General features: G+C 37.6%; 3 protein-coding genes and 1 long non-coding RNA gene across 7 annotated transcripts in view; 2 read left to right on the forward strand and 2 right to left on the reverse strand.

The window, feature by feature from the left end:
• The window catches only part of LOC122980554 (adenosine receptor A1-like), a 719,840-nt gene that overhangs the window by 163,491 nt on the left and 529,477 nt on the right, over positions 1 to 26,872 (forward strand). The gene's annotated exons all lie outside the window — the stretch shown is intronic.
• sycp1 (synaptonemal complex protein 1) lies at positions 954 to 11,515 on the reverse strand. 4 transcript variants are annotated; one of them, XM_044348665.1, is made up of 35 exons: positions 11,319 to 11,515; positions 10,838 to 10,967; positions 10,503 to 10,587; positions 10,343 to 10,386; positions 10,066 to 10,230; positions 9,835 to 9,902; positions 9,646 to 9,719; positions 9,477 to 9,535; positions 9,312 to 9,378; positions 9,059 to 9,132; positions 8,854 to 8,962; positions 8,241 to 8,335; positions 7,965 to 8,149; positions 7,812 to 7,879; positions 7,669 to 7,730; positions 7,436 to 7,552; positions 7,235 to 7,339; positions 6,975 to 7,078; positions 6,755 to 6,872; positions 6,547 to 6,617; positions 6,388 to 6,469; positions 6,214 to 6,276; positions 6,075 to 6,137; positions 5,909 to 5,971; positions 5,692 to 5,808; positions 5,500 to 5,610; positions 5,291 to 5,383; positions 5,118 to 5,192; positions 4,918 to 5,004; positions 4,672 to 4,818; positions 2,282 to 2,335; positions 2,097 to 2,168; positions 1,904 to 2,011; positions 1,727 to 1,792; positions 954 to 1,594 (listed from the first exon to the last, which is right to left on the reverse strand). In XM_044348665.1, the coding sequence occupies exons 2-35, from the start codon at positions 10,964 to 10,966 to the stop codon at positions 1,460 to 1,462; spliced, it is 3,135 nt and encodes a 1,044-aa protein (XP_044204600.1). In that variant the 5' UTR covers position 10,967; positions 11,319 to 11,515; the 3' UTR covers positions 954 to 1,459. The 4 variants fall into 4 exon arrangements, with proteins under 4 accessions (XP_044204600.1, XP_044204603.1, XP_044204601.1 ...); XM_044348668.1 differs by having other exon boundaries at positions 10,904 to 10,967; positions 11,282 to 11,515; XM_044348666.1 differs by having other exon boundaries at positions 11,282 to 11,515.
• slc16a1a (solute carrier family 16 member 1a) lies at positions 13,162 to 23,303 on the reverse strand. Its single transcript, XM_044348679.1, has 5 exons — positions 22,969 to 23,303; positions 17,899 to 18,165; positions 15,325 to 15,468; positions 14,359 to 15,132; positions 13,162 to 14,235 (listed from the first exon to the last, which is right to left on the reverse strand). The coding sequence occupies exons 2-5, from the start codon at positions 18,113 to 18,115 to the stop codon at positions 14,012 to 14,014; spliced, it is 1,359 nt and encodes a 452-aa protein (XP_044204614.1). The 5' UTR covers positions 18,116 to 18,165; positions 22,969 to 23,303; the 3' UTR covers positions 13,162 to 14,011.
• The window catches only part of LOC122980566, a 45,933-nt gene continuing 37,263 nt past the window's right edge, over positions 18,203 to 26,872 (forward strand). Inside the window, exon 1 of the long non-coding RNA XR_006403052.1 lies at positions 18,203 to 22,349. This is a non-coding gene — a long non-coding RNA (uncharacterized LOC122980566). The remainder of the gene's footprint in view (positions 22,350 to 26,872) is intronic.

The following is a 26,872-nucleotide window of genomic DNA, read 5'->3' on the forward strand; positions in this document are numbered from 1 at the left end:
CATGCCCCCAAACAATGAAACATTCACCACGACCACGACAGTAACAACTGAGAGTACCAACCACAGCGAGACTTCTCAGTCTACAACTATCATGACTCCTCTAACAAACGGTACATCACTGACGACCACAACACCTGGCACTCAAACGCCAACATTTACTGTGCTGACAACACCAGCAAACCAGACCACAGTAGATTACATAAGTACCTCTGATACTGCATTAATCACAACTGCAAATTCATCTACCACTGTCAATGCAACCTCAGATCAAACATACAGCACCTCACAAGGTAAGGCAAGGATCCATGTTTTTAAGTGCAGTTTTATTACAGATTTGATTGCTCATTGTATGTTTTTATCTGACTTTTTTTCCCTGCTGTGCCACTAGGTTCGGGACTCAACATTCCAGAAAAGAATATGACAGTTCTCTTCAGTGTTGTACTTGGAGTGTTTGCTTTCGCATTGGTTATGTTCATGTTTCACAGATGTAAACATAAAACCCAGTACTTGCATCAACCTCTAAACAACACCAATGACGCGGGTAAGACGTTCCCCATTCATCATATAATTAATATAGACTATTTTGTTTATTATTAGCAATTATAAATACCTATTTAATTTTCAACAGATGCATTTGCACCACCCGACGACACACTTGTAATTTCTGGAGGACTTTATGATGGCCATCCAATCTACGACAACGTACCGCCTGCCCCTGTAAACCAATCTCAATTCCGGCTTGAGTTCCTTCATTAAGGAGAGAGAGTCACCGCACTTTGAGAAATCACCTTTGATGCTTGATAGGCATGGATGAAACCAATTTTCCTCATCCAATAATACTACATTTTCAAGACTGAAATTTCACCCTTGTGAATTTTTAATTCTAAATGAGAAGCAAAAGGCAAAGAGGAAATGAAAATCATGACGGGCAGAACATTCAAACAAGGACAATGTTGAGGAATTTGAACATTACTTTTACTCATATCACTGTCAATAGTAAGTCATGGTAACACAGAAGTAGATAGTAACACATAGCAACTACACCTGTTACCATACAGCCAATATAAACTTGTGCAGAATGAATGAGATTTCATATGAACGCAAGTAAAGATAAATTATTCAATACAACTCTAGCAAGAGATTCTTTTTCAAAGTACTTAAAAGCAATGAGGATGACTTGACAGTCACTTAAAAACTACCTCAACAAACCAAACAAACTAGCTAAATTTGAAACACCCACATTTGATTGTTCTTAACAATACTGCTGATCTGATCCATAACAATACTTTCTATGCATGTTAAGAAAATTTGCCTGTTATTATTATTATTATTATTATTATTACCATCAATCTGATTTGGATAGACAGTGCTATATATGCATGTTAAAGTTAGAATATGAACATCTAAAGCTGTCTAATAGGGTTATAATCACTGGTTATCTGACCTGTCACAGTGCTATTTATGCAAAGATTTTCTCATTAGTCTTCTTCTTTTTTTTGTCACAGCCAGTAACAGCAGTCCAACCAGCATCCCTCATTCTTTTCATTGCAGCTAGCTTCAAGGAGTTCCCTGGTGACTTATGACTGACAGGGCTCTGGATATGAAAAAATGTTGATCAAGTTTTTAAAGTGAAAAAAAATTGATATCACAACTATTGTCTTTTGTTCATTAATAAAATGCATTAACATTCTTTTCAGTTAGCATTTCACCACTATGATCATATTACCTTTTTGAACATGTTGCGTTTGGAATGTGGAGCAGAAAAACTGGGTGCAGGTGCATCTGCAAAGGTCTGTCAAATAGAGAAGCAAATGGTCAAATATATTATTCTGGCAATCTTGCACTAATGGTTAAATTAAATTCAAAAAACCAAATTAATCATCAATGTAAAAATGCTACTCACCAAAAGATCATTTTGATCAGAGCTGTCAGACTTGGGGTCAAGCTGAATGGCGCTCTTCCCCCAGCATGCTGCCTTTTCAGCAAAAGGGGGTGTCCTTATTCTGTAGGACTGCAAGAGAATTCAAAGAGTAAATGTCAGCAAAAGTCCCTAATTTCACTCACTTTGGAGATGTCTGAATGATACTCTATATTACTTTGATCTTTGATGTTCCGCCAACCCTGTTTGTAATACTTTTCGGGGTTTTCAGGTCTTCATTGAGAATTTCCTGAGAAGCAAAGTTAATGTTAGTCAGAGTTAATGAATGCTAAAATATAAGACAGACTCATATAGAATAAATTCTTTGTTATAGTGGTATCTATCTTCATGGCTGTTGTCTACCTTGGTCTTTGGTGTTGTTCCACATGATGTTCTGATGGATTCAGTGCCAGATTCCTTAACCACAGAAGACATAAAATGTTACAGAACAGTTTAGACTGATATTATTCAGTAGTAGCATATAGCAGAGGTTTTCAAAATCTGACACTGTGAGTTCCTCTCAGACAAAGGTGAGATGGCTTCCCCACATGAAAAAGTTAATATTATGGATTTTGTCTATTATTATTCATTGTTCCTTGTCTTGCTTCAATTTTGGGGATAATCATGCTATCAGAACTGCATTTCCCATAATGCTTTGGAGGATGTAAACAGTAAATATAATGTAATGTTACCATAACTTCAGCGAGTTAGCTGTGGGCTACAACTTAAGCCCCATATTTGTAGCCTATATTTGTTTACATTATGGCAAACTGCCACTACTAAAAGTCAAAGCCGGATTAGCTGTTATCAGTTCCTGCTTGCAATGTACCCATGAATGTACAGACAACTATCACTGGATTTCTTTGCTACTAACGAAAATTTAAAAAACATGATGATTCTCAGGCACATTATAGGGCGTGTCCTTTTTTTATGATTTCTGAGCAGATTTATGGATGTTTATTCGCCATGCACGTCACAGATGATATCCTCAAGAAGTGTACGTCACACTGGGCCTCATGCAAGAACATTTTCACATTTTTATCCTAAAACTGTCTTACTTTTTTCTGTGAGGTTTGCTCATATGAATGTTCCAAGTCAGATTCAACAAACTGTCTTAACCGCCTGAACTTGTTGTAAATTGCCTGTTTCCGCCTGATGAATGTCATCTGTTCATGAGTAGGTGCGTGTTTGTGAGATGTGATCATTAGTATAATCAACGCCCCTAAAATTGCCATATACAGTAAGGCTCCATGTTCTGCCCTGTTTGTGGGCGAGTTTCATTCACAAAAAAGTTCCTAGAGTCAAAACACTGCAGCTTCAAGTCCTGCTATCAGAAATCAGAAGACAAAAACATAAAAAATTTATGAGTGTTAGTAGTAGAGGACCCAAAACAATTAGAAAATATGAGTCGAGCTGCTAATGACGTGTCATCAGATCACTGTACTGTGACAGAAATAAAGAGGCAATGCTTTGACATGAAGTAAGATGCTAAAAAACGTCTTTCTAAAGCAAAGCACACCATCAGTAATATGAAAGGAGGTCATGTGACAGTCACAGACATATTAGACAAGAGAATATTATAGTCTAAAGGTGATGCTACACTGTCAGCTGCAACACAAGATTATATTGGACAGAGACCTGCAGAGAGACAACGAGACAGCTGTCAGAGTGAGAGATGTTTCCTAGCAACTACTGAAATGTAGTTGCTAGGAAAAGTTGCTGCGCAAAAATATGTCAACAGAAATTATAAAATCTAAAAAACCTTTCAGTAAATTGGCAGCTATGATGATGATAATATAGTAAACAGAATATTAATTTTGCATCAAGTCTGTTTTAGTTATATATTTATTTTTTGTTAATTTCAGAATCATATTTAAAGTTCATATTAATTCAGATTAAGGAATTATAATTGTATGTCAAACAGGTGTTTTGCCCTGTGAAGAAAGACAGAGATGATCTATTCATGACACGTATGACAGGTCTGTATTTGTAAATTTCATTCGTATCTAAGAGAAAATTCTAAGTTAGAGAAAATAAATGAATGCCACAAATGTTCTTAAATCACTTCTACGTGCATCTTAAGAACAAATCTGTTTGTACGAGTGGTTCTTGCATGAAGCCCACTAAATCAACAAATATGTGTACGTATCATGTCTTTGTGTTCATGTTTGGCAGAGTTATGACTCAAAGATAGAGTATGAGTTTTGACACAATTGTGGCTCAAGTCTGAAGTCCCTCCCTCTGCACCCTCCTTAAACTCCCTTCTGCACCCCTGAGGAGACGCCTCACAGTTTGAAAACCTCTGGCCTTTAATGACATGTTCACATCAAGTTCATGAAGTATTTGCGACACCCTTAACATACAGTGCATACACAGCCTTTGCACGCACACACATTAATGCTTTCCAAATCCACTTTTTTTTTTTTTACCACATACTGTTTGGGTGAAAGGTGGACAGTATGTTTAAATCCAAAAGTTAAACATTGTTAAAAGGTTAAAAGTTGGCATCCATGATAGAATAATGGTCTAAAAAGTTGAGGGAGTACAGGATGTCTATAGTATTTTACTTACCCCCCTCCTGAACATAAAAATGCTAATTAAAATCCCAGTAATATCTCATAATAATACAAAACAGACTATTACTTGATAAACTTCATAATTCAATTTTAACACACCTCAACAATTAAAAAAGTGCCTGATATGACACACTTTGCTTTAAGCTATCAAAATGCTTTTTGGTAGAACAAACTTACAGCCTTTTTCATAACTGCAGTACTTCCAGTATCTTTGTGGTAGGAGGGCGTTTTCATGGTCTCAGAGAAGTCAAACACGTGTTTCTTTGAAGAGTTTTCTTTGGGAGTCTCTGAACATCTTCCTTGCTTATGGCTGAAGGCAGGTGACTAGAATTTTAAAGAATAATTATCGATTAAGTACAAGTTTATCTCACAATTCACCATTTCATCAGTGGTCCTCTATTTGCTGATGTAAAAATCTTGTACCTGCTTGTTACTTGCTTCTGACAGCTGAATGATTTTCACTGATGAAATCTCTTTCCTCAAATCAGTTAGCTCCTTCTGTAGATTTTCCTAACATCAAAGAAAAGTGCTTCTCAAAGACTGAACTGTCTCTCAAAATGTAAAGTACGACCTGTTTCAGCAAAAAGCCAAAAATAAACTATAATTGATTCCAACGAGCATACCTTCTCTGTCTTTTCTGTCATCAGCTGTTTCTTCAGCTGATCATTTTCTGTCTTATGGTTCGAGACGTCCACCTCCTGATTTCAATTTTGTTTTGTTAATGTTAGAATATAATTGATTCATTTTAATTGTTATTAAAAGGTAGTGAATGTTAATTCTGAATTTTCTATCATACCAGTGATTTCTTATGAGCAACTGCCTTCATCTCTTTCTTCTTGTTCTCATCAAGCTCTGCATCCTTCTCTTCAACCATCCGGTCATAGTGGCTCTGGTAATGACAAAGTCAGGTTATTATAGCATTCAACGTTCAATATAGCATGTTTGGATTCACAGTTGTTCTGTCTATCACCACTTCTGAACAGCAAAACATATACTTGACCTTACCTTGTGTTTTTCCATCAGTGCGACCATATCTGCTATCTTGTGCTGACACTTGAGTTCTGCATCTTCCTTGTTCTTGATGGCCTCTGCTGCTGTTAATCTGAGCTTTTGTACCTTTAAGACAAGGTGTATTCATTAATGCTTTATTCTGAGGACCTAAAAATGAGGCAGATAACATCACATTACATAAGGAACCTCATTCTCAAGCTCTAATGCAAAGGTTGATTTGAACTCAAGATCCTTAAGCAATTTTTGATGTTCTTCCTCGTTCAGTCTTTTAAGGTTCTGGGACTCCTCGTGAAGACCGCTGATCTAAAGACAAAAACAGGTATGTGCATTACACAGGTTTATACTTAACAGTTTCAATGTTTAATACCAATATTAAGAACTACAGAGAAAAACATCACAGTACCACATTTTCAAGTTGACTGGATTTCACAATCTCCTTTGCTATTTGTTTCTTAAGCATTTTGTTCTGAAAATATACAAGTGAATCGTTAAACTGCGTTGAAAAAATAACAGTGTGATTCAATGTATTCCATGTATTGTATATCTATAATTTCAGAGTCATCACAAACCTCTTTCTGGTATTCCTCCTGGGCTTTAAGTTTAGTTTCAAATTTTCTCCTGAGATTGCACAGCTAAAAACAAACAAACAAACAATTTCTCATCAGTTCCAGAAAACAACAAAAACTAATAATAGCACCTTTCAATCACCTTTGCCTCCACGGCTTTGATCGTTTTTTCTTTTTCTGTAATTTCCTCCTGGAAATGCTCACACTATACATAAGAAACAAAGAAATCATCATTTAACATTTAATAGAACAGTATACATTTATGGACTCTTTGTGTTTCCAATAATTGCAACTGAGGTTTAGTTGGCATGCTTACATTTTCTTCAATTTTCTTCTGCAAAGTCTCAGTCTCTTGATATCTCCCCTGGATGTTGGTTTTAATTGAGTTCACTTCCTCTCTATTTAATAAAAATATGCACATTTAAATCTCAAAAACTACACAAAAAATCTTTAGGTCTCTAAAATGCAAACTGACCGTAAACATTTGTTTTCCTCTTCCAGTCTTTGAATTTCTCTTGTGAGCTTGTGAGCCTTCTCCTCACTCACCTAATCAGCCAAAACAGTTTTCAGAGCTCATCATTCATATGATACAACAAGCAAAAAACATAAAAATCTGACAACTAATGCGAACAACCACTGTATACATGAAAACTGTCTATCACACTGGATTGAATAGCTCAGACCTTCATGTTTGCTTCAATAGCTTTCACATTAGAGGATCCACTCTCAAATAGCTGTTCGATGGCCTTCTTCTCAGACTGCAGCTCATTAAAGTTGGCTAATAGCTCCTCGTACTTTACTCTTAAAAACGACATACATTAAACCTTAGAAATTCAGAATATGTGTTTGATATAATACTCCATACGCTAGTATTATTGAATGGCTGGCTATTTAAAAACTCACTCGTGCTGTGAGAGGTCTTTCCTCAGTCGCTCCATCTGAAAAGTGTATTCTTCATTTTTCTTCATTTCACTGGACAAGTGTCCCTCCAGCTCCTGCACTTTGATCTGAGGGTATTATAAAAACACATAATGCAGTGAACCTAAGTACTGTACCTCAGTATCGTCAGTTATTTTTCATTACAAAAACTATTTCTCAGGAACAATTTCCAGATTTAATAAAATGTGATGAGTGTAGCAATAAAATGAAAATCATGTAAAAACCTCAGTTGTATTGAACTCCTCCTTTAAATCCTCATGTGCCGTTTCAGCAGTTTCACAAGCTTTCTTAAGTTGCTCATTTTCAGCAAAGGCAATCTCTGCTTCACTCTGTATCGATTAAAAAAAAAGAAGTTACTGTTCAGGTATTAGTGTTAGACTATTAAATACATCCCTTCCCCTCCTGAGATTATCTATTTGTATCACCTTAATTAGCTGGGCTTCTTCGGTTTTTCTTGAAAGCTCAGCTTTGAGTTCCTCCACTCTGACCTCAAGGACATCCATCTTGCCCTTCAGGGCCTCCATGGATTTTGATGCTTTGTCCTAAGAACAACAATAACATACTGTGAGTGTCTTCAAGTCATCTGCTGTAGTGTATGGACAACAATGAATGCTAAAAAAAAGCAAAGACTACAATAAATAATTAAAAAATACTTCACCAGTTCATTTTCAAGGATTTTGATCTGCCCATTCTTTTTTGCACTTTGCTCTGTGGCCTCTCCTGTTGAGTAAACATTTTCTTTCCGCTTAGAAGAGCATCAAATTCAAAATCTAAAAACCTGTTTCACCCAGTGAGGCTTACCTAAAAGTATGTTTTTCCTTTCAAGTTCCTCGTTGTTTGCCATGAATTTATCCTCACATTCCTTAACCCTTAAAATGAGTCGTAAGAGAGATACAATGACTTGAGATAAAAATGATATTTGGTCTGGAAAATGCATCGAAATTTGAGGAGTACCTCTGTATTTCTAAGGCCAGTGAATTCTGTAGCTCCTGAATGGTTGTCTGAATCTCCTCCAGCTTCTTTGCTTGTTGATCTTTAACTCTGCTGAGCTCCTGCAAGCTTAAATCTTTGCTTTGGATGATCTGTGCATGTTCTTCTTTACTCTGTTTCAGCATTGCAGCAATGGCTTCCTGACTTGTCTTTGAGGGAAAGATAACATTTCAGTCAAATCAGACATTGCACAACAGAGCCCTGTTTAGGTGAAAATAACAAGAATCTCAACACGCTCACCTCAGTTTCTGTACAGCGCTGCTCTGCAGTGTGCAGTTTTTGAAGGAGGGATTCCTGTTCAGCTTTTGAGCTTTTGAGAAGTTCTTGTTGTTGATCTGGAAAAGTATTAAATATTTGATATAGCCTTTGGTATCCTCCTAATTAACACTGCTCACTGAACTTATGTACAATATATTCAAGAAAAAATTAAACATTACAATTACATTTTATAATTTCATGGTAAGGTCTATTTATGTTATCTTCATAAACAGTTATCCCAGAATACTGAGGCATTGTACACATAAAACATAAGAAATGTTATAACATGGATAGATTGGGTATTTAATTCTGAGTTCAGGTATTTAATTGCGTGCCAATGTTTCAGTCAAGGTTGTTGTAAAATATAAAATAAAGGCAAGCCTGAGAAACTAGTTTAAGGCTCCAAATGTTAACTTAATTAAACTAAACTGCTTACCAGATAAGTATTAGATAATCATTGTCACTTTGTAAACCTAACTGGTCATAGAACATTTGCATTATTTTTGTTACAATGGCTTGTTGCTTCTCTCTCCCTCTCTTTTAAAGGGAAAGTTTACCAAAACATTGTTGATACTGAGTGTAATCGTGATCTTACCTGTTTCCTTTTGGAATTGTCTGCATTGGTCTTGAGTCTCATGGAGGTCACGCAGGATTTTTTGTAGTTCATTGACATTATCCTTCAGTTTTGTTTGAAGCATCACAACCTGTGGGATCAGTGTCAATCATTAGGCTGTTTGTTTCAAAAATGGTGGTTACATTCAGTTCCCAGATAAATTTATTTAAAGATTTTTTTTACTAACCTCTTCCTCTTTTATGCTGTATTCTTGATGATATTTATCTTTTAGATCTTCAAATTGCTGCAAGTCCCCTTTGACTGGGAAAATAAAATCGTTAATTTTCTTCCTGGTGGACATGTTCTCTTGCTTGTCAATCTATCAATAATTCACCCAATGTCATTTAGGGAAGATTTTATATATTATAAATTAACTGATTTCTGATTAATTTTTTCCCCAGAATTGGTGAAAAGTTAGTCATTATCTAAAGAAAATATACCTTTCAGCATCTCTTGTTGATCAACTTCAGCTTGAACACGAAGGCTTTCGAATGCTGCAATCAGTTTCTACAGAAAAAAAAGTTGTAAATCAACCATCAAAATTTATGTCCTACTGTTTTACTAATCCTGGGCATATTTATGATGTATATGTAGAGATGTTTTACCTGAATACTCTCACTATTTTCCATTAGGAGGTGATGTGTTTCCTCTCTTTCAGATTCAACTGCAAAATGTAAAACATGCAGTTATGTATTATTGTTTTCGGCACCTGAATAATGAGCTTGGTTGAGACACTGTATATGGGTAGAAAGATTTAACACATTTTTTACTTACATAAATGCATTTTCTCAGCTGACCGCTGAAAGGTATCTTTGAGTATATTACACAAATTCCGTGTTGCATTGTTTCTGTATTTAAAATTGGAATTTTGAAAGCAAGAGATTTACATTTAAATCTTATTACCTTATTTATCTTATTGTGTCCATTATCTGACTTTTAACATATTCTAAACAAAACCCATACCTGTTCTTCAAATCCTCATTTTCACTGATGTGTTCCTCTAGCTTTATACTGAGACTTTCATTTCCAAACTGAAAAGAAGGAACACACACAATACAGTATATATAGCAACATACAGTAGATGCCAAGGGATGTTAGATTATTTGTTACTCTCTATCATCAGTAATCCTTTCATAAAAATACTGTAAATAGAGAGAGAGACAAAGACAGAAAACCTGACACTGAGGAACACACCTGCAGTTCTTGAATGGCTTTGCGCTGAGTTTCAATTGTTCTTTTGTTTTCTTGGAGTTTCCTTTCCCTTTGCACTGTGTCAGAGTCAGCTTTGACTTTCCAACACTTGATTTTGTCAACTTCATCAAACAGCTTAGAATAAAGCTGTCCTGGATTGCAATTATTCTGGATAATATTCACAATGATAGGAAGTAAACTGACATACCTCAGAATAAACATGTTGCAAAGGCCAAGTCTTTTCATTCATGCCTCACATCTTATACAACAGAAATATTACCTCCTCTTTTTCCATTGGTGGCACCACCTTCATCTGGGGAAAATCTTTAAGAGGAGAGACAATAATATATATAATAATAATTCATTTATAATAACATTCATGATACTTGCCAACTCCTTGTGTTGAAATTATGTAGCCAGTGTTTCTTGATATAAAGTACCTTGTCTGGTTGGTTTAGTTGGTGCAACCATACTTGTATTGGGGAAAGGCATGTTTTGCTCTTTGTCAAAACATTTACTGTAACCCTAAGGGAAAACAGCAATTAGGCTTGAGTCAACACATGTTTTAATGCTTATTGTCTCTTAGGCCACTGCCTCTGAAAACAATGTCCCGAGTATACATGCACATGTTTAAGAGTTTTATTGCTGGTTAAAAAAAAAAAAAAAGTTAGCAAATTATTGTCCTGGGGGACTTTTTCAGTGATACATGGTTAGCTTTAGCATCACAGTTCTTTTCCCATAACTTTTACGTATTGGCTCATTTACAGTAACTTACTTGCTGTAACGTATTCATGAATTCACCACAGTTCTCAACAATTTCCTGAGGTCTAACAGCAGATACCTGACCGTTATTCACCCTGGGAGGCACCAACAGTTTGAAGTTAAAACCCCGGTCTCTCTCCATCCTGAAATGGCAGCAAAGATACAGCTCCTGTGGTCAAAAACTGTTGACTAAACTGTCATGCTTTGACAGTGTAAAAGGCATTTTAGCTTAAGAAAACCTTCAGAAAACCTTTACATCATTTCCGTTAACACTAGTAGCCGTTGGTTAAGATTAAGACAGGGAGGTTAACTGATTATTTTGCTGAAATTAGCTAATTTAGCAAATTAACTGGTGCCAGTTGACGTTATCTAATTTATACAAAAAGTTAGCTACCTGGCAAAAACATAACGTTGTTAAACCGTTATTTTGGCGAACAATAGCCGAATTGTTACCTACCTTTAATGTTAATGTTAAATATTAATGTTAACGTTACCTTAATATGACCCAAACTAAGAATTCACTTAAAGCTGGTTAAAACGTTAGCGTCAACTGTTGACGATTTTAAACCAACGACCGTTTGCGTGCGCGAGCAAGAATTCCTAACTAACGGTTTATTTCAAATTTAACTGGTGTTAAATGGCATCAGTTATCATCCATCATCAGACAACTAATAGCTTAACTCTATCATCGGACACACAGTGGATGCTAATTCCTGCTTTCCGTGGAAAATGAACACGTATAATATATCCGCTTATGTTAAATTCATATGTAACATTAAATTAATTCGTAAAAAAAAAAAACTGTGGAAATTAATCAGTGTATTTAGGCTACATATTTGCCCATCAGATTAACGCGTAAATGTGCTACCAATTGCAGCTACTTCTATAACACTAGTATGTTAATATTTGTTAGATGGTCATTTTTTATACAGATTGCTGTGGCATATATACAGCATGTCAGTGCAGCATCTCTTTGTCCGATAATGGACCTATGGGTTGACGAAGCTGCCCACTTTGATATCTGTGGGCTTGTTACCAGTTTCAAATGTGTTCACAAGTCATCATTGAGTGAAATAAATATGATGCAGACTATGTGATAGAAGGTTCAGACAGACCATGGAGCCAAAAAAAAAAAAAAAAAAAAAAATCCATATAATCTTAAATAAATTATGAAAACACATGAACAAGTACCAGAGTCATGAGATGGTCTCATTAAACTCACACTGAGCCTCCTTCTACCTCCTTTTTGGTTGGGTTCATATGAACAGGGTATGCATTATGCATGCCAAAATGAAATGAAAACATGTGCAATCCTCTGTGTCCCTGCATCTCTGTACAGATCTAATTTCTGAAAATTCTCAGATGAAAAAGGCACAAGGAGCCTAAACAAGCTGTTCTATACAGAGCATTGCTTCAGATTTTTTTTTTTTTTTTTTTTTTGGTGGGCGGTCTGCAGGTTTGTTACATTGATACAGAGGAGGAGGTTGGATGTGGATGATGCATACAGTTTATAATCCCATAAGAACTTTAGTCTTGCCCTGATAATACCAATGTCATTATTTTTATTAGCTGCATTGCCATCCACATTACAGCATCAGGATCACACAGCATCTCAGACTAAGACTAGTGTGCATGTCAAAAGAGTGTCAAATGAGTCAAAAACACTCACCAATTACTGACTGATCCAGGCTATCTCAAAAAAGGTGTTACTCCCCACCTTTGTTTTCTGAATAGCTTTCTACAAATTTGTTGTTATCATTATCATGGTAAGAGATACACCCATAAGACTATTCTTCTGCACTTTGATTTATTTATATGGCAAAAGAAACAGTCTCTTGATTAGTGCTGAAATGCTGCTTTCTAAATTATGAGCAGGCCTACAGCACCAAGAGAAGTGCTGGCTCTGCTCGCTGAATGGCATTCTGTTTAATGAGAACTGCAGTCATTCACTTATCTGTATCTCTGAAACCATCAGAAACACATTATCAGTGTCGCACATATTAAGAATACAATGTTCAGCTAGTGAAAAATAATATCAGAGATTAATATTGTTCAGACATTATGCAATAAAGACTGTATTGTATGATGAGGCCTATTATTTATTCATTTTTATTTGACTGTTATTACATTGACAAGTGCATAATTGACTTCTATAATATACCAAATGGCACAAATGAGATCTAATAAAGAACTTCCTCCTGCTTAATAAAGGGTAAATGACATGATTGTAGTTTGGTGTAATTTCTGAGAAATAATAGTGTCAGGGCATCTCTAAAGAATTACATTTTTTTCTGATTTCAGATTTATGAGGAACACAGAATACAACAAACTTTCATATTCTTTTCAAATGACAGTTTATTTGACTTTCTGAAGTAACTTGCAGTCAGTGGCACATTTTCCTATCATGTGAATACACAAAATAATACAGCAAGGTTTTAATGCCCCATTACATCTACAATTCCCATCATCAATCATCAAAAATGGACCAGCAAAACATGTTTAAAAGAAAAATTAAGAATTAGTATGAATATATTTGTGGAATAAACAAAGTAATAGTGGCACCAAAGATATTTTCAAACCCTCATTAACAGTACAATGCTTTCAGGACCTTGTAAACAGGAAAAGGTCTTTACAGTGTTTGAGGGGTGGGATGGCAAACAAAGTGAGGTGAATAATGCAATTATGCTCTTTCACAAAGAATGTTTGCAGTCTCTTTTAATATATAAAGCTCTGCACTGCTCATGTTCCCTCTTGAAAATGAACTTTAATTATCTGATGGTACACGTTAGAAGGTTAGAACACTATAATATGCAGCAGGAAAGTTAGAGAAGTTATAATGATACCATCTGAGATTAAAAATATCATAACATGCTATTAATATGAGTGACATTAAAGGCCATTGCAAACTTGAATAGTTTACCAAACACATATACCAGTCCCTGTAAGAACATTAGAGGTATTTTATGTGGCTTGTTCATAAGAGTACAAATATCTCCCATTGAAGTGCATGTGAGGTTAGAAGTGATTTTTCTTGTGGTCTTGAAAACAGTACATTATGAAACAGAAGAAGAATCAGAAGTTGTAAATGAGTCTGTTCTGTTTCACTCAAGCATCTATTTTTCAAGAATAAACATCTCACAGGAAACATTAAATTGAACAGAAATGCAATTTCACAGAGGTCAGGAAATTAGACAGTGTCTTCTGTGTTCTTAGCCTCTGCCACCTCCTTGTCCCAGTGGGGCTTTTCTCTAACTCCCACCCTGGTCTTCCTCTCCTCTTCTTTTTTCTCTTTGTCCAACAGACGATAGTTGATTCCCATTCCTATAAACAGGAAAACACTGGAGACGATGAGGAGGATCCCACAGCTCTGGTATGTGTACTTATAATCATGGTAGATATCTTTGAACTTCCCTGTGAAGACAAAAAGAGTCACTGTCAATCACTGTCAACATTCAGCTGTGGAAAGAGACACAAAAATACGCGAGTAATAGTGTCAGTGAACTTGGAAATTCATATAGTGGGTAAGAGACTTACCAAGCAAAGGGGGCCCCAACAACACAGGACCACACTCCACAATTGTGACCAGCCCGACAGCACTGGAGAAGCGTTGGGTTCCCACCAGGTCCATCAAAGTCTCAAACAGTACTGAGCTCAACCAGCCAAAAGCAAAGCCAAAGAAGATGGCATAAATCACAAAACCTTTGTAGTCTACTGATACTGGTGCGAAGATGTGGCACAACCCATTGTACAGTACAGAGGCAGCAAAGAAGTACTGCACTCTGGGTCGGATACATTTGGTGTTGGCCACAGCACCCATTGCAGGCCGGGCAACCATGTCAACAAAAGCTAGCACAGACAGTAAGAAAGCTGCTTTCTCTTTAGGGATATCTTTACTCTTTGCATAATTACTGAGGAACACCAGCGGTGTAAAAAGGCCGAAAAACATGATAATATTGCCACAAATATAGAGCAAAAAGCCACGGTGTTTGAACAAAGAGAGGTCAATGAAGCTGTTAATGATCTGCGATGCGGTCCTCCTCTCTGTAGACCTTTCCACGGGTTTGGGTTTTGGTCCTATAGGCCGCATGAGGGAACCAGCAACACAGCAATTGAAGAGCAGGCCACCCAGGATCAGGAAACTTCCTCTCCAGCCAAACTTTTCAAAGAGCCAGGTGTTTATAGGAGCCAGGGTGGAGAGAAAGACAGGACTTCCAGCCATAGCAATCCCATTAGCAATAGGCCGTTTCTTGTAGAAATACTTTCCAATCATAGTGAGGGCAGGGTTAAGGTTGAAGGCCAATCCTAAACCTAAAAGAATCAATTGAAATAGTGTAAGTGTATCTGATTCTATGAAGATATGAGTTGAAAAAGAAAGATCTGAGCATAAAAACAGTGCTTGGAGAATCAAAGTGTTTTTATTTTTTAAGAACACTAGATGGCAACAGTGTGCAGTGAAAAATAGGTGAGTCATGACCAAAACTTAAAAATATAGAAAGTTACCTCCCACCACACCAATACAAAAGTACAGTGCTTGAACTGTATGGCAGAAAGAGGCAGCAATAAGACCAAATCCAGACAGGCATCCTCCCGCCATCATAACAGGACGACTCCCGTATTTATTAACCAGGATACTGCTGATTGGACCTGAGGAGCAAAGAACAATGCACAGACAGACACACATACATATTACAATTATTAACAGACAGGCATTTGGATCCAGTCATCAAGGCACAGTTCTATATTTGGCCACCAGAGGGCTCCAGTGGCACAGCTGTGGCACAGCAAGTTCAAACAACTTCTGCAATCATTTTTGTCAGTGCTGCACTGCAGTAGATGTGTTCTCATGCCATTAATAATGCGATCTGTCAGAAAAACCATGAAAGCTGTAATGAAATAATCATTTATTTGGTTCAGAGATTCATAAAAATTGACAGAGGAATAATTTGTTTGTGGATTCTTCTTAAATGGACTCTAAATGCATTTGAAAGATTATTGGAAGAACTCAGTTCAGACACGTGGGCGAGTGTATTAGTGTGTGTGTGTGTTTTGGAGGGTTGTACGTGCTGGTGCATGTATGGGGTTAAAATACCAACTTGTATGTCCTTTCCAACATTTTTTTTGCAATTTTGGCACCTGGTGCACAGGCTCCAATGAAGGAGTGATTGAATGAGGTAACAGTAATTCATCTTATTAATATGCATGTATCTTGGATTCAACATCAATTGAAGGAAACCACTATGACATGTAAACAAATGACTAAAATGAAAGGAGGGCTCAGGTCGCAAAACTCCATCTCCATCTACGGCTTATAACAACCGGCTTAAATGAGTATGAGGATCCACACGGAAGACACTTCTGCCTCCCTGCCAATTGCCTGCACTACCCAATGAACCTAAATAGAAACTGACAGTTTTTGTTTAGAGGTTGTCCAGACTCATTTGCCAGCATGGTGCAAGACAAAGGGTTTTTAAATTGTAATGCAGGCAGTCTCCACACTAACAATGAGTTCTTTCCTTCCGCATTGCAGGGAGAGTTGCTTAGGATAAAAAGGTTGGAGACAAACCAATGTAGAATATTATGAATGTAATGAATCAAAAATTGAAGTAGTACAGAGGTACGCAACAGTGGGTTGTTAATGAACTTCTCCTGCTGATGTGCTCAGAATGTTTAACATACATACGATAACAAACTCTGTCACAGCACTGACAAATATTTCCTCACTTATTTTCAATTACCATGCATAGCTTGCTTTCATCTGTGTGTATATTTACATCTAAACATCTGCATTAATTAACAGCATTATGCAGGAACATGCTTATTGAGTCCACTGTGGCTCTTAGGTTGTTAGATTTCACTTTTATGGCCACGGAAAAAAGGTGTGAGGTAAATCCACAGGCACTTAGATCCATTGTGTGCCACTACTGATGTGTCTTAAAAACATCCTCTTAGTGTAACCTAGTGGCCTTTAAAAGATGCTTGTACATTGCATGCCATTTTGAAGCTACTTGTTAAGGGAATGTGTTGCTGAACAATAAGCAGCATTGATTGCTTGATGGGAAACATGGTACAGTAATGAGGACTTAAGTTGGACGTGAACTTTTGCTCGACTTTGACATGTAATACTGTTGAAGTAAACAGCAGACATCTGGTAACTTGCTTTTACAGAATGTATGTAGCAAAAATATAATATAAAGGTAAGTTTAGATGCAATATATGCAATCCTAGCCTAGCAAAACAAAAAACAACAACAAAAAAACACCTTCAGTTTATAGTTAGCAGATCGTGCAAATAAATTTTACACTAGAGTCAGGATAGAAAATCTGGTATAAAGTAGTTTCATATGGTGTAGTATTTCCACTCTACATCAGTTTGGTACACTAAACACTACACTATACGTCCCACAAACTTCGCTGAGATTATAAAAAGTTGCCTGTGTCATCATTTTACCAGTTTATCACACATTAGAGTAAAGAGAACTGCAGTGTTTTGATTTCAGAGACAGACAGTCTTGAGGGACGAGTGGAGCTCCTTTGAACTCTGCTCTCCCCGTGTCGAATATCACACACATGAACAAAGGCTTATCATCACCTGCCTGGCCAGACCTGTATGACATCACCCAGCGTCTCATTCATCTCATCAGTGCAGGAACACAACCAAACCTCTGGTGGCCTTCCACTCACAAAGCACAAGGGAAAACAATCAATGGGTATACAAGTCTAAAGCCCATTCATGTGCTCTGGAGACAGATAATGTTGCACTTTTACAAACAACACCTCAATAGAGGAAGTAACAGTATTATTTTATCCCAGTATGAAATGTTTGATTCAAGGTGCACTATAATACTGAGAGTCTTTGGCCTCTTTGTGGACAAATCAAGGTTGCAGAGCTACATTGTAGGTATGCATTTGAGCAAAAAGCAATGGATTGGCTTTTAACTGAACACTGCAGGAATAAATCTTTTACAGTTGTGCTGAAAGCCAGAAATTGATTCAATTTATAAATCTTCTTGATGTGTTATATGTGAAGCGTTAACAAACCCATGCTTGGCAGGTTGTATTTTCGGTCGTAGCTCACCTCCGCCGTACATGACTGCTAACATGATGGAAGAGATCCAGGACACCTGGCTGCTGGTCACGTTGAAGATCACCTCAATCTCTTTGAAGAAGACAGTGATGGACTTGGGGAATGCATAGGAAAAGCCAATGGAGATGAAGGCCCCAATCACCACCATCCATCCCCAGCCACCCTCAGGTGGAGTGTAGCCTTGAGGACCACCGACAGCAGGCGCCATTTTCACTCACAAAACTCTTCAATTTCAACACGTTATACAAATATGAGGACCTGTTCAGGAGAGAACACAACAGCATACAGCTTATTTCATTATTTGTTAGTATTTCTTGAAAGACTTTTTTCAGCGTTGCTCTTCATGTGCCAGAGTAACCTGGTTGGACATGTTTTTGTTTTAAAACTCTTCACTTATTGATTGGTCATAAAATAGCAAGGTTGTCAGAAAGCTAACTGCAATGTTTGGTTCACTTTGATGGCTCTTTTCACTTGAACTTGTTTGATCTTCAGCTTTGAAACATTTGTCAACAGTTCTGAACAGTTTGGTATCAACTGAAAAACATCAGCAACAGTTTAATGTAGTATTAACAGTCATCTTCCCACATACAGCCTTGTAAGTAGCCTTGCAAATTGTCATACAGTACAGCATTTTACCAACTGAATTGGACACTAAAAGGAGGGATTACAAAATGACTGAATACCTTTAAATGTAGAAAGTAAAAGAAAGTAAAAATGTGACCTTTCTTACTGGTTGGGTAAAAACCCGGGGCTTTTCTGCAGCACCCGCATGCCTACATGCTCACCCTTGAAATTTCCATGATGGCAGAAAGTGATCTGTGCTTTAACTGTGATTCATTTTCAAACATCAATGTCCATTGTCAAATTAATTCACTTATCTAATTCCTCTATTTATTTAGGTATTAATTCATTTTAACCAGTTATATTTCCATTCTTAATGAATTGCTTAATAACTCATTAGGTCCTCCAAGTACAAGAATATATCAGAATATATGGTATACTTCATATTGACCATTGACAATGACCATTAATGTGGGAAGATAAGTTAGGAAGGTTTCTCATGTACAAGTTTGATACAAAGCTGTTCAGAGAGCTGCTGATGTCAAATGTTTCAGAGCCGAGGACAAAACATTCAAGAGTACAACAAATAACAAAATCTGCAGTGCGTAACGATGTAAGTGTAACCCTTTTACTCTTTAACTTTACAACTGAAACCACATCTTTATCTTTCTAAATTCCAGCAAGTACTTGTCACATTTTTTGAACTATGAAGAAGATATCCATGTTAAACACCATCTGACAGGATTGATTTTCATCTTTTTCCATCTGTCTTGTGCCCTTTGACCTCTGTTTTCATGAGTCTCATCTTCAGGTCTAACTGACCAAACTGGCCTTCGCACTCTCTGTTAGCAGTAGGCCTCTTGCTTGTTTTACTATAAATTCACCATCAAAATACAGTACATGCTCTGACGTACCCAAATGCCTCTGAGTACCTCTGGTTTGCAGATACCTCATGTGTGTTTTGAAAGAAAACAGATTTGTCAAAAGATATTTCCCAAACTAGGTAACAGCGTTTAAGATTAAAGATGCTATTTCTGGAGTTTCTTTGCTTTGAATTGCACTCTGCATGTTTTCACTGAGCTCCCACCCGCTGGTCTCACACAGTCTCACTTTACAAGTGATGAATAAGAGTCCATCTGCAGAGTCAAACAACTTACTGTATTGTTTACACAGGGGAGACTATTCAGAGAGAACATCGATCAGACCATGAACACATTGAATTCACACTGCTCAATAGCTCCGAGCTATGCTCAAGACAAGAGTGGGTGATGATATAGTGTTTTTCAGCCAAGCAGGACTTGATTTGGTTGATGAATTGGTTTAGTGCTCTGAAAACTTATTGGATAAGCCAGTTGTGTGCAGCAGGTAGTGAATATTTAATGTGTTAAAGAACTTTTGTTATTGAGCTGGGATTTTAGCTGCTGCTATGCAGCTGTAAATGTGCCTCCTTCCTTATTATACTAATGCAATAGGTAATGGAAGAGAAATCAGAAGTCATGTCTCTTATTTATTCATACAAACTTAAGGGTCACTTGGAATAATTAAACAGTGACCAGTTGGGTGTAACAAATTAAATTTGCATATAGATAACACGTTCATGTTTCACAATGGATGATCAAGGATTTGTCAGTGTGTCTGCTGAGAGTACATTAACTCCAGACAATGAGGCATGTTTGCTGTGTCAAACTTTTGCTTTTACTTAAACACCATCATCGGGAGGAGGCAGTGATGTTAACAGGTGTACCTGCTCATTGTTTAGTAATTTAATAGTGTCACAGGCCTACACATTGGTGATTTGTGAGATGGACCAACACATATCAACACTTAACAACTTACATTGTTCAGAAAAAGGTTTATGTCTACTGATGACAAAGACTATGTTAGGGAAATAGTTTGGAAAATGTGTTTATCTGCTTTCTTTCCAAAAGTGAGTAAAGAAGCTCAATATCAATCTGTGCATCATATATGGAACAGCTGTGGTTAGCCTAGCTTTGTATAAAGACTGGAGGTAGAGGTAAACTGCTAGTCCGGCTTTGTCTGAAGTCCAGAAATATGAGATGCAATCTTCTCACCTCACCCTTGGAAATAAAATAACTGAGCTTATTTCCTACTATGTTGAACTATTCCCGGTAATTGGTTTGCTCATAAATGATCCTTGTTTTTTATTCCTTACTTGATTTTATATTTTATATGTATTTAACATTATTAGGTTCATTAGAATTGTCACTTTCTTGAAGTTAAGCAGCATTTTGTTTTGCCAATGTAAATATCATTGAAGTCCACGTATACTTACAGATCACCAGTACTGGTGACACCATGATGTTATTTAGCAATCAGCTGGTACACCTGTGAGCTGATGTTGATTTTAAAGTACAATTGACAGCATGTAACAGCAAACATTCCTCTGCCACTGTTTGGAGTAACTTTACTTGTATGGGCCTTGAATATCAATTGAAGTATTTGTTTTTTTAATGCCAATTTTACTTCAGTCAGCCAACTCATGTGGAGTAGATTATGTACAGCTTTAGTGTTTGGCGTCTAAGCTCTGACCTCGTCACTCCCCACAAGGAAACATTGATCTTGCACAGCAGGGAGTGGGGAGCAACAATACTAACTTTCTTACTTTGATGATATAAAAAGGGGGTGTGACGTCATGATTGACAGCTGTGACAGCCGCTCTCAAACCTCTGTCAGGTGGTGGGGCAGCTGAGGGGGCATGTCATCCCGCTGCCCGACTCTACTGCGCAGACTCCAAATGACGTCACACAAGCAAGATGGCAGCGCCCAGAAAGAAGATAATTTGGCTTCGCTTTTGCATAGCGGTAGGAAGTTGAGACTCGTCGTCCATATTTATATACAGTCAATACTCAGAGCCTACAGGTGGATGCTGATGTGAAGGTGGGGCTTTTGAAATGCTATATGAACAGCAGCGGCGACAGCGCCATAGCGGCAAGCACGCATTTGAGCAGTGTGGTAGTAGGTACATAGCAAAGTGTGAGAAGAGCACTGATGGCTTAAATGCGCCACCATGATTGTAAGGGTTGGATATATGTTACAATTGGGGGCAGTATAGTGTGTGAGTGGGATGGCAGCTCGAGTTGGGCTGCCTGAACTAGCTTGCGGGCGTCGCTTCATTTGTTATGAGTGTTGTTTAATGTATAAAAGTATAAATGTGAGTTTTGTCACAGTTATGAAATTATAGTCATGTTTCATAAATAGTAGAGGCCAATGTTTTGGATTTCCCTTTATACCTGTCACCTTTCCCTCTTTGAAAACTTGGGGTCTACACAATCACAAGAAAGGTTGCTTGAAGGATATTCACTGTCTGAAAATAACCACTACACATCGACCAGGCAGCCTCTCAAATACAACAGTATGCTGGGGAAATGTGTGCTGGTGTTGGGCTGGAAGAGACAGGGTTGTATTTTTAAGGAATGAAAAAATTCAGTGGTTGACATTAGATGAGGAATGGGGGAACGAGTAAAGGTAGACAGGGCTCCAGATAAAATGGCAAAAACTGCAGAAATAATGAATAAAACTTATCATTTCATACTAATGATTGATCGCTTGGCTCGAAAATGGAGAGAAAAGTATCAAACAATTCAGTGAAAACTGCAGAGTTGATTCACTTAAGCCAGGTAAGAAAATAAAATAAGTAGACAAACGGGCAGAGGCATCAACGCTAAGCCCCTCATGCTGGAAAGGTCTAAATAAAGCAGTCAAAGTGGGCGGCCTGAAAGTGCCACTTGACAACACACACATACCAGCACAAAGCAGGGTGGGCTCTGCAGAGGACATCAGGAGAGACACAACAGGATTTGGTATCGCTGCAGGAAGAGTACAAGGCTGAATCTTCTTTGGAATTAATTTGCATAGCATGGGTGAGTTAGTCAGAGCACCGGGAAGACCCTGAGTTTGGTATGTAAAGTAATAACACCCTGTTATTGGACTGAACCAGAGTTAGCAGAAGGGCAACTGAGACAAAGCACTTGTCCTTATAGGCTGGAAATATCATCCATGTGCTGCATTCAGGGCCCTGCTTCTATAGATGCTCTCTAAGGCCAATATTCCTTCTCATAAGTGTGTTGAATTCAGATTTATTATTTGTGTGATAGTAAAAATGGATGGTGAAGTTGGTAAGAATCGCAACAAAAGTAGCTGGAATAATGTTGAATGAACATGAGGTTTTACATCTTTAACTAAATTCATGTGCTTCAAGCAATAGAGTATTCATTCATTCTCCCTGCAGCCACGCTTTGGGCCTCTTATGACCCCAGGTTTCTAATACCACTTACTAGATCTGGTGATTTTGTCTTATTAAATATAGATGAGAATCACATATTAAATATTTGCTGAGGGAAATTGCACATAATAGGTATTGTTGTAAAACTGACAAAGCAATAAATTTTTCATGAAAATCAAGCTGAAAATAGACTACTAATGCAAGTAATTATTTTTAAAGTGATGTCTGGCAAATGTTAAATGTTCATAGCGTCTTACCTTGGCAGGAGCTCTCCAACGGGGCCAGATGAGCTCTGCAGATAAACAGAAGTCTCGGAGGCACGTTAACACAGTGCACACATCATTGAGTAGGACTGAGGGTCTTGGAATATATATGAAATATAAAAAAAAAATTACTGCATATGTTTCACAGATACTCTAGAAGTGATCTGTGGGTCTATATCCAGTGTGACAGTCCAAAACTTGCCAGTGGCACCTCGGTCTCAGACTTCATCTATTTCCACTGACTGAAAGCGAAGTTGAAAAGTTGACTTCATTCAGTGCCCAGATCAAACAGCTGGATGATCTGGACACTATGGTGCTAAATGGTGAGGTCAGTCAAGTTCTTATTGGCTGTGGGAGGTTTAGTGCCGTGCCCCTACAATGCTTTCTCCACCCCTCTGTCATGTGCTCCACTCACACACATGGTTAGAGTAATTCACTACCCAGCCCTATAGTATGTGTGACCCAAGAGGATATCGAATAATGTCTGCACACTAAGAGATAAGATGCTTTCTGAGATGCTGGTTTCCTGCATTAGCTGATTTATCAGTGCTATTCAATTGAATATTGGAAGTTGTGAGTATAGGAAATCCGGTTTACTTAAACAACAGACATTGTTTACCTCAACCACCTGAAAGAATCATTTTTTAACACTTGAAAGGTCAGATCAGGTTGAGCCTTTCTCCTTAACTCCCTGAGGAGCGATTAATGGGTCTGTAATCAGGGCTTGGGAAAGGAAAAGGCAGGGTTAAGCTACAGGTTATTCAAACAACATGTACTTGCAAACTGCCTTCAAACTTTTGACACCCTTGAAACATTATTTCTCTTGGTTTTGTCGTTTTATGTTGTTCCCCTCATTTTTTTCCCGCTCCAATAAGGACTTTTATCGCTTTTCAAACAGAGGATGCAATAGAGCACCACCTACAATTAAATGTTTTCTCCTGGATTGACATTTATTCTAAAGTACACAGTGCAAAGAATGGAAATGGATTAGAGACAATGGCATTCCTATATGCACGCATGCACGCACGCATACGCATGTAAGCATGTGCGGTATGCATGAAATCTACAGTTTCCCCACAAACGTTGCCTACATGCTTAAAAATTCTAAACACAGGTAGTTTTTGTGAAAGCTCTTACTGCATTTTTTTTCTGCATGCACAGTCACTGTTAGCTGCCATTTCTGCTTTCAATCTGAAAAGGACTCCACTGCTTCTGTCAGATTAAACTATATCACCACAGCATGCCTCTCTCTTGTTTCTCTGATTGTATCTTTTGTGTGAACTGTGAGGGTCTGTACAATCTGAGCCTCTCTGTCTCTATCTCAGTCTCCCTCTGCAATCCCTCTGAGGAAATAATAACATTTTCTGACATGTAGCTGATCAGTGGAGGTACAGAACCTGCTCGCTTTATCAGCGTATTCACTTTCAGTGAGCCAAATCTCAACTGAAAGACTCAGGGAGGGTCAATGACATCATCCTCTCTCCCATCCCAGAATATCTGGGTGTCTGTGGCCTACGTGTCAGACCTGTCGTTGCCCTGGGAGTTAATTGTTCTAATCCTATTGTATAAGCAGTCAGGAACCAGAGAAGTTTCTGACCAAGGGGACATGCTTGGTCAGGGGCCAGATGAATAAAACAGTGTGTACACACAAAGCCAGAAATATGCATACGCATTCTTTTCGTCATATTTATAAAGCCGTGCGTATGCATGCTTCTGTTTTATACATCTCAGTCATTGAGGAACTGGGCGTATGTGAAAAAGTCTCATTTCCACTCCCACAATTAGCCATAAATGGATGAAAATCCGTACGTGTGCATCGTTCTGTTTTGTAAATCTCAGTCATTGAGGAAATGGGCGCACGTGTGCGAGCCTCATTTCTGCTCCCACAATCAGCCATAAATGGATGAAGACACACCCTGAAAAAGAAAGAAGAAGTGCAGTTTCACCAATTGTGTTGCACCAGCAAAGTTCTCCAACAGCAGTCATTATGCGTGACCATTACACACGGCTGTGCGGCTCTTTATGTCATTAATTCATTACTTGGACCTGTAAACCATCATTGGCAGTGATATCTCAGAGATGTAATCAATGATTAGTTTGTAGCGCTCATATCTAAACCAACTTTACAAGGTGTGACACAGCTAAGGATAAAATAGATAAATGTTAAGAGCAAAATAAAATGTTGACTCCTAACTAAATTGAAAGAATAATAAAATTAATCACACTAAAGTAATTAATCAATCTTACTTTATAAATGCGCCTGCACAATCAGTGCAGCTGTTATCAACCAAAACAAACAATGTTTTACTAAAAGATTCCGTCCCTCACTTTATTTCATCTCCACCTCATCACATCACCTTCAGATCACTTTAGAAAAACATGCGTATGCCTGGTCTGAAGAATGCGTGAGATGCACACATATTCACCACACAATTAGCCTCATTCACAAGCAGTGTGTATGCATAAATCTGTGCTTAAACCGTGCGTACAAACGTTTTAAGCACAAATCTGGGATTCATATTGTTCTTACCTGAATTTGTTCTTACTCTGCGAACAAACTGTCTTAGACCATATGTACGCAGAAATCAGAAACATCCAACGGTCTTAAAAAATGATATAGTCAATATTTACTAAATGTAAACAGAATATTAGTACCACAATTATTTTAAAAAAATGACTGGGCCTAAATATACAACATCTAAAAGTGTGAAATTGCTGATAATACACAATTTATTTACTAATTATAAGTTAATAGCTAAGACATTGTAATCCATAAATCATAATCATGTATGTAATGAATTTATTAATATATTAAAATTGTCCTGTTCCCACTTTTAGATGACAATAGCTTATATATCAGAGTTTCCATATTGGAATGTGAGACTGATTAATTTCCCCCATCAGATTTGGCCGTCATATCTGCAGCCGTTTAACCAGCAGCCTGTTCAGTGTCCTCACAGTCTGACACTTCAATAGTGGCACAGGGAGGGGCGCTCTGCTTTCATGGCCTGTTGTAGACAGAGATGAAACAGGATACACACTTGGCGCAGCAGTGGAGATTTATTTAGATAAATTCCACAGATCTACACATTTACCAACTTTTTATTTTGTTACGGACATACTGTGTGGTCGACGTGCAACAGATATGAAGGCTGTATACAGGATTCACAATCAGGCTCCAAACGGTTGTGCCAATGACATGTTTACCAGGCAAATCTGCTTTTTCTGGCCTCTACTTCTGAAACTATTGTTTGCATTTCACTAGCAGTAAAGATTTCCTACATTTTTATCATCATGGCCCTCTTTGCAAAGAGTGACAGTTCTCTCCACTGCTGCACTGATCCAACAGAGCTTTTCTTATATAGAGAAATGGGAGTGTGGTAGTATGCTAATTACCAATAGTGGAAACGAGCCTGTCAATTTATAATGAGTAAGATTCACTAACATACGCATGGTGGTAAGAACAAAATTGGCAAAATTTCTAAGAATTGAAGGAGTAATAGTTAAAATTTATGGTCTTAACATTAATTAACATTAACTCATATCATTGAGTTATCAAGGATACTTTGGTGTTTTTGTGTTGAGAAATGTTAAAGATATCATTAAAGAAGATTATGAAAATAAAATGCACATTTTTCACTAGAAATGATATCAAAATACATTTTAATGCTGAAACTATCTTAAAATATTGCATTTTCCACTGAAAATAAGATCAATGGCAGCCTTTTTTTTATGCAGAAACTTAGCAGTCACGTGACAGCACATGCCTGATAGCAGGCCTTCTGCACCCACTGGGCTCCATCAGCATTGGCTCATTGAAATAAATGGGTGATAACAGCCTCCTGAACCTACTAGTAAGTTAGTAGGCCCCTACTAGCCCATATATTTGGGACAGATG

The sequence above is a fragment of the Thunnus albacares genome, chromosome 4 (assembly GCF_914725855.1).
Source record: "Thunnus albacares chromosome 4, fThuAlb1.1, whole genome shotgun sequence".
NCBI lineage: Eukaryota > Metazoa > Chordata > Actinopteri > Scombriformes > Scombridae > Thunnus > Thunnus albacares.

Coding starts and splice junctions, on each gene's coding strand:
- slc16a1a (XM_044348679.1), bottom strand. CDS start 18,115: ATGGCGCCTGCTGTCGGTGGTCCTCAAGGCTACACTCCACCTGAGGGT. Junction 15,469..17,898: donor AGCAGTCATGTACGGCGGAG/GTGAGCTACGAC, acceptor TTTGCTCCTCAG/GTCCAATCAGCAGTATCCTG. Junction 14,236..14,358: donor GTTGGGGCCCCCTTTGCTTG/GTAAGTCTCTTA, acceptor TTGTCTTCACAG/GGAAGTTCAAAGATATCTAC.
- sycp1 (XM_044348665.1), bottom strand. CDS start 10,966: ATGGAGAGAGACCGGGGTTTTAACTTCAAACTGTTGGTGCCTCCCAGG. Junction 9,720..9,834: donor AATGAGGATTTGAAGAACAG/GTATGGGTTTTG, acceptor TTTTAAATACAG/AAACAATGCAACACGGAATT. Junction 2,336..4,671: donor CTGCAGTTATGAAAAAGGCT/GTAAGTTTGTTC, acceptor TCTGTGGTTAAG/GAATCTGGCACTGAATCCAT.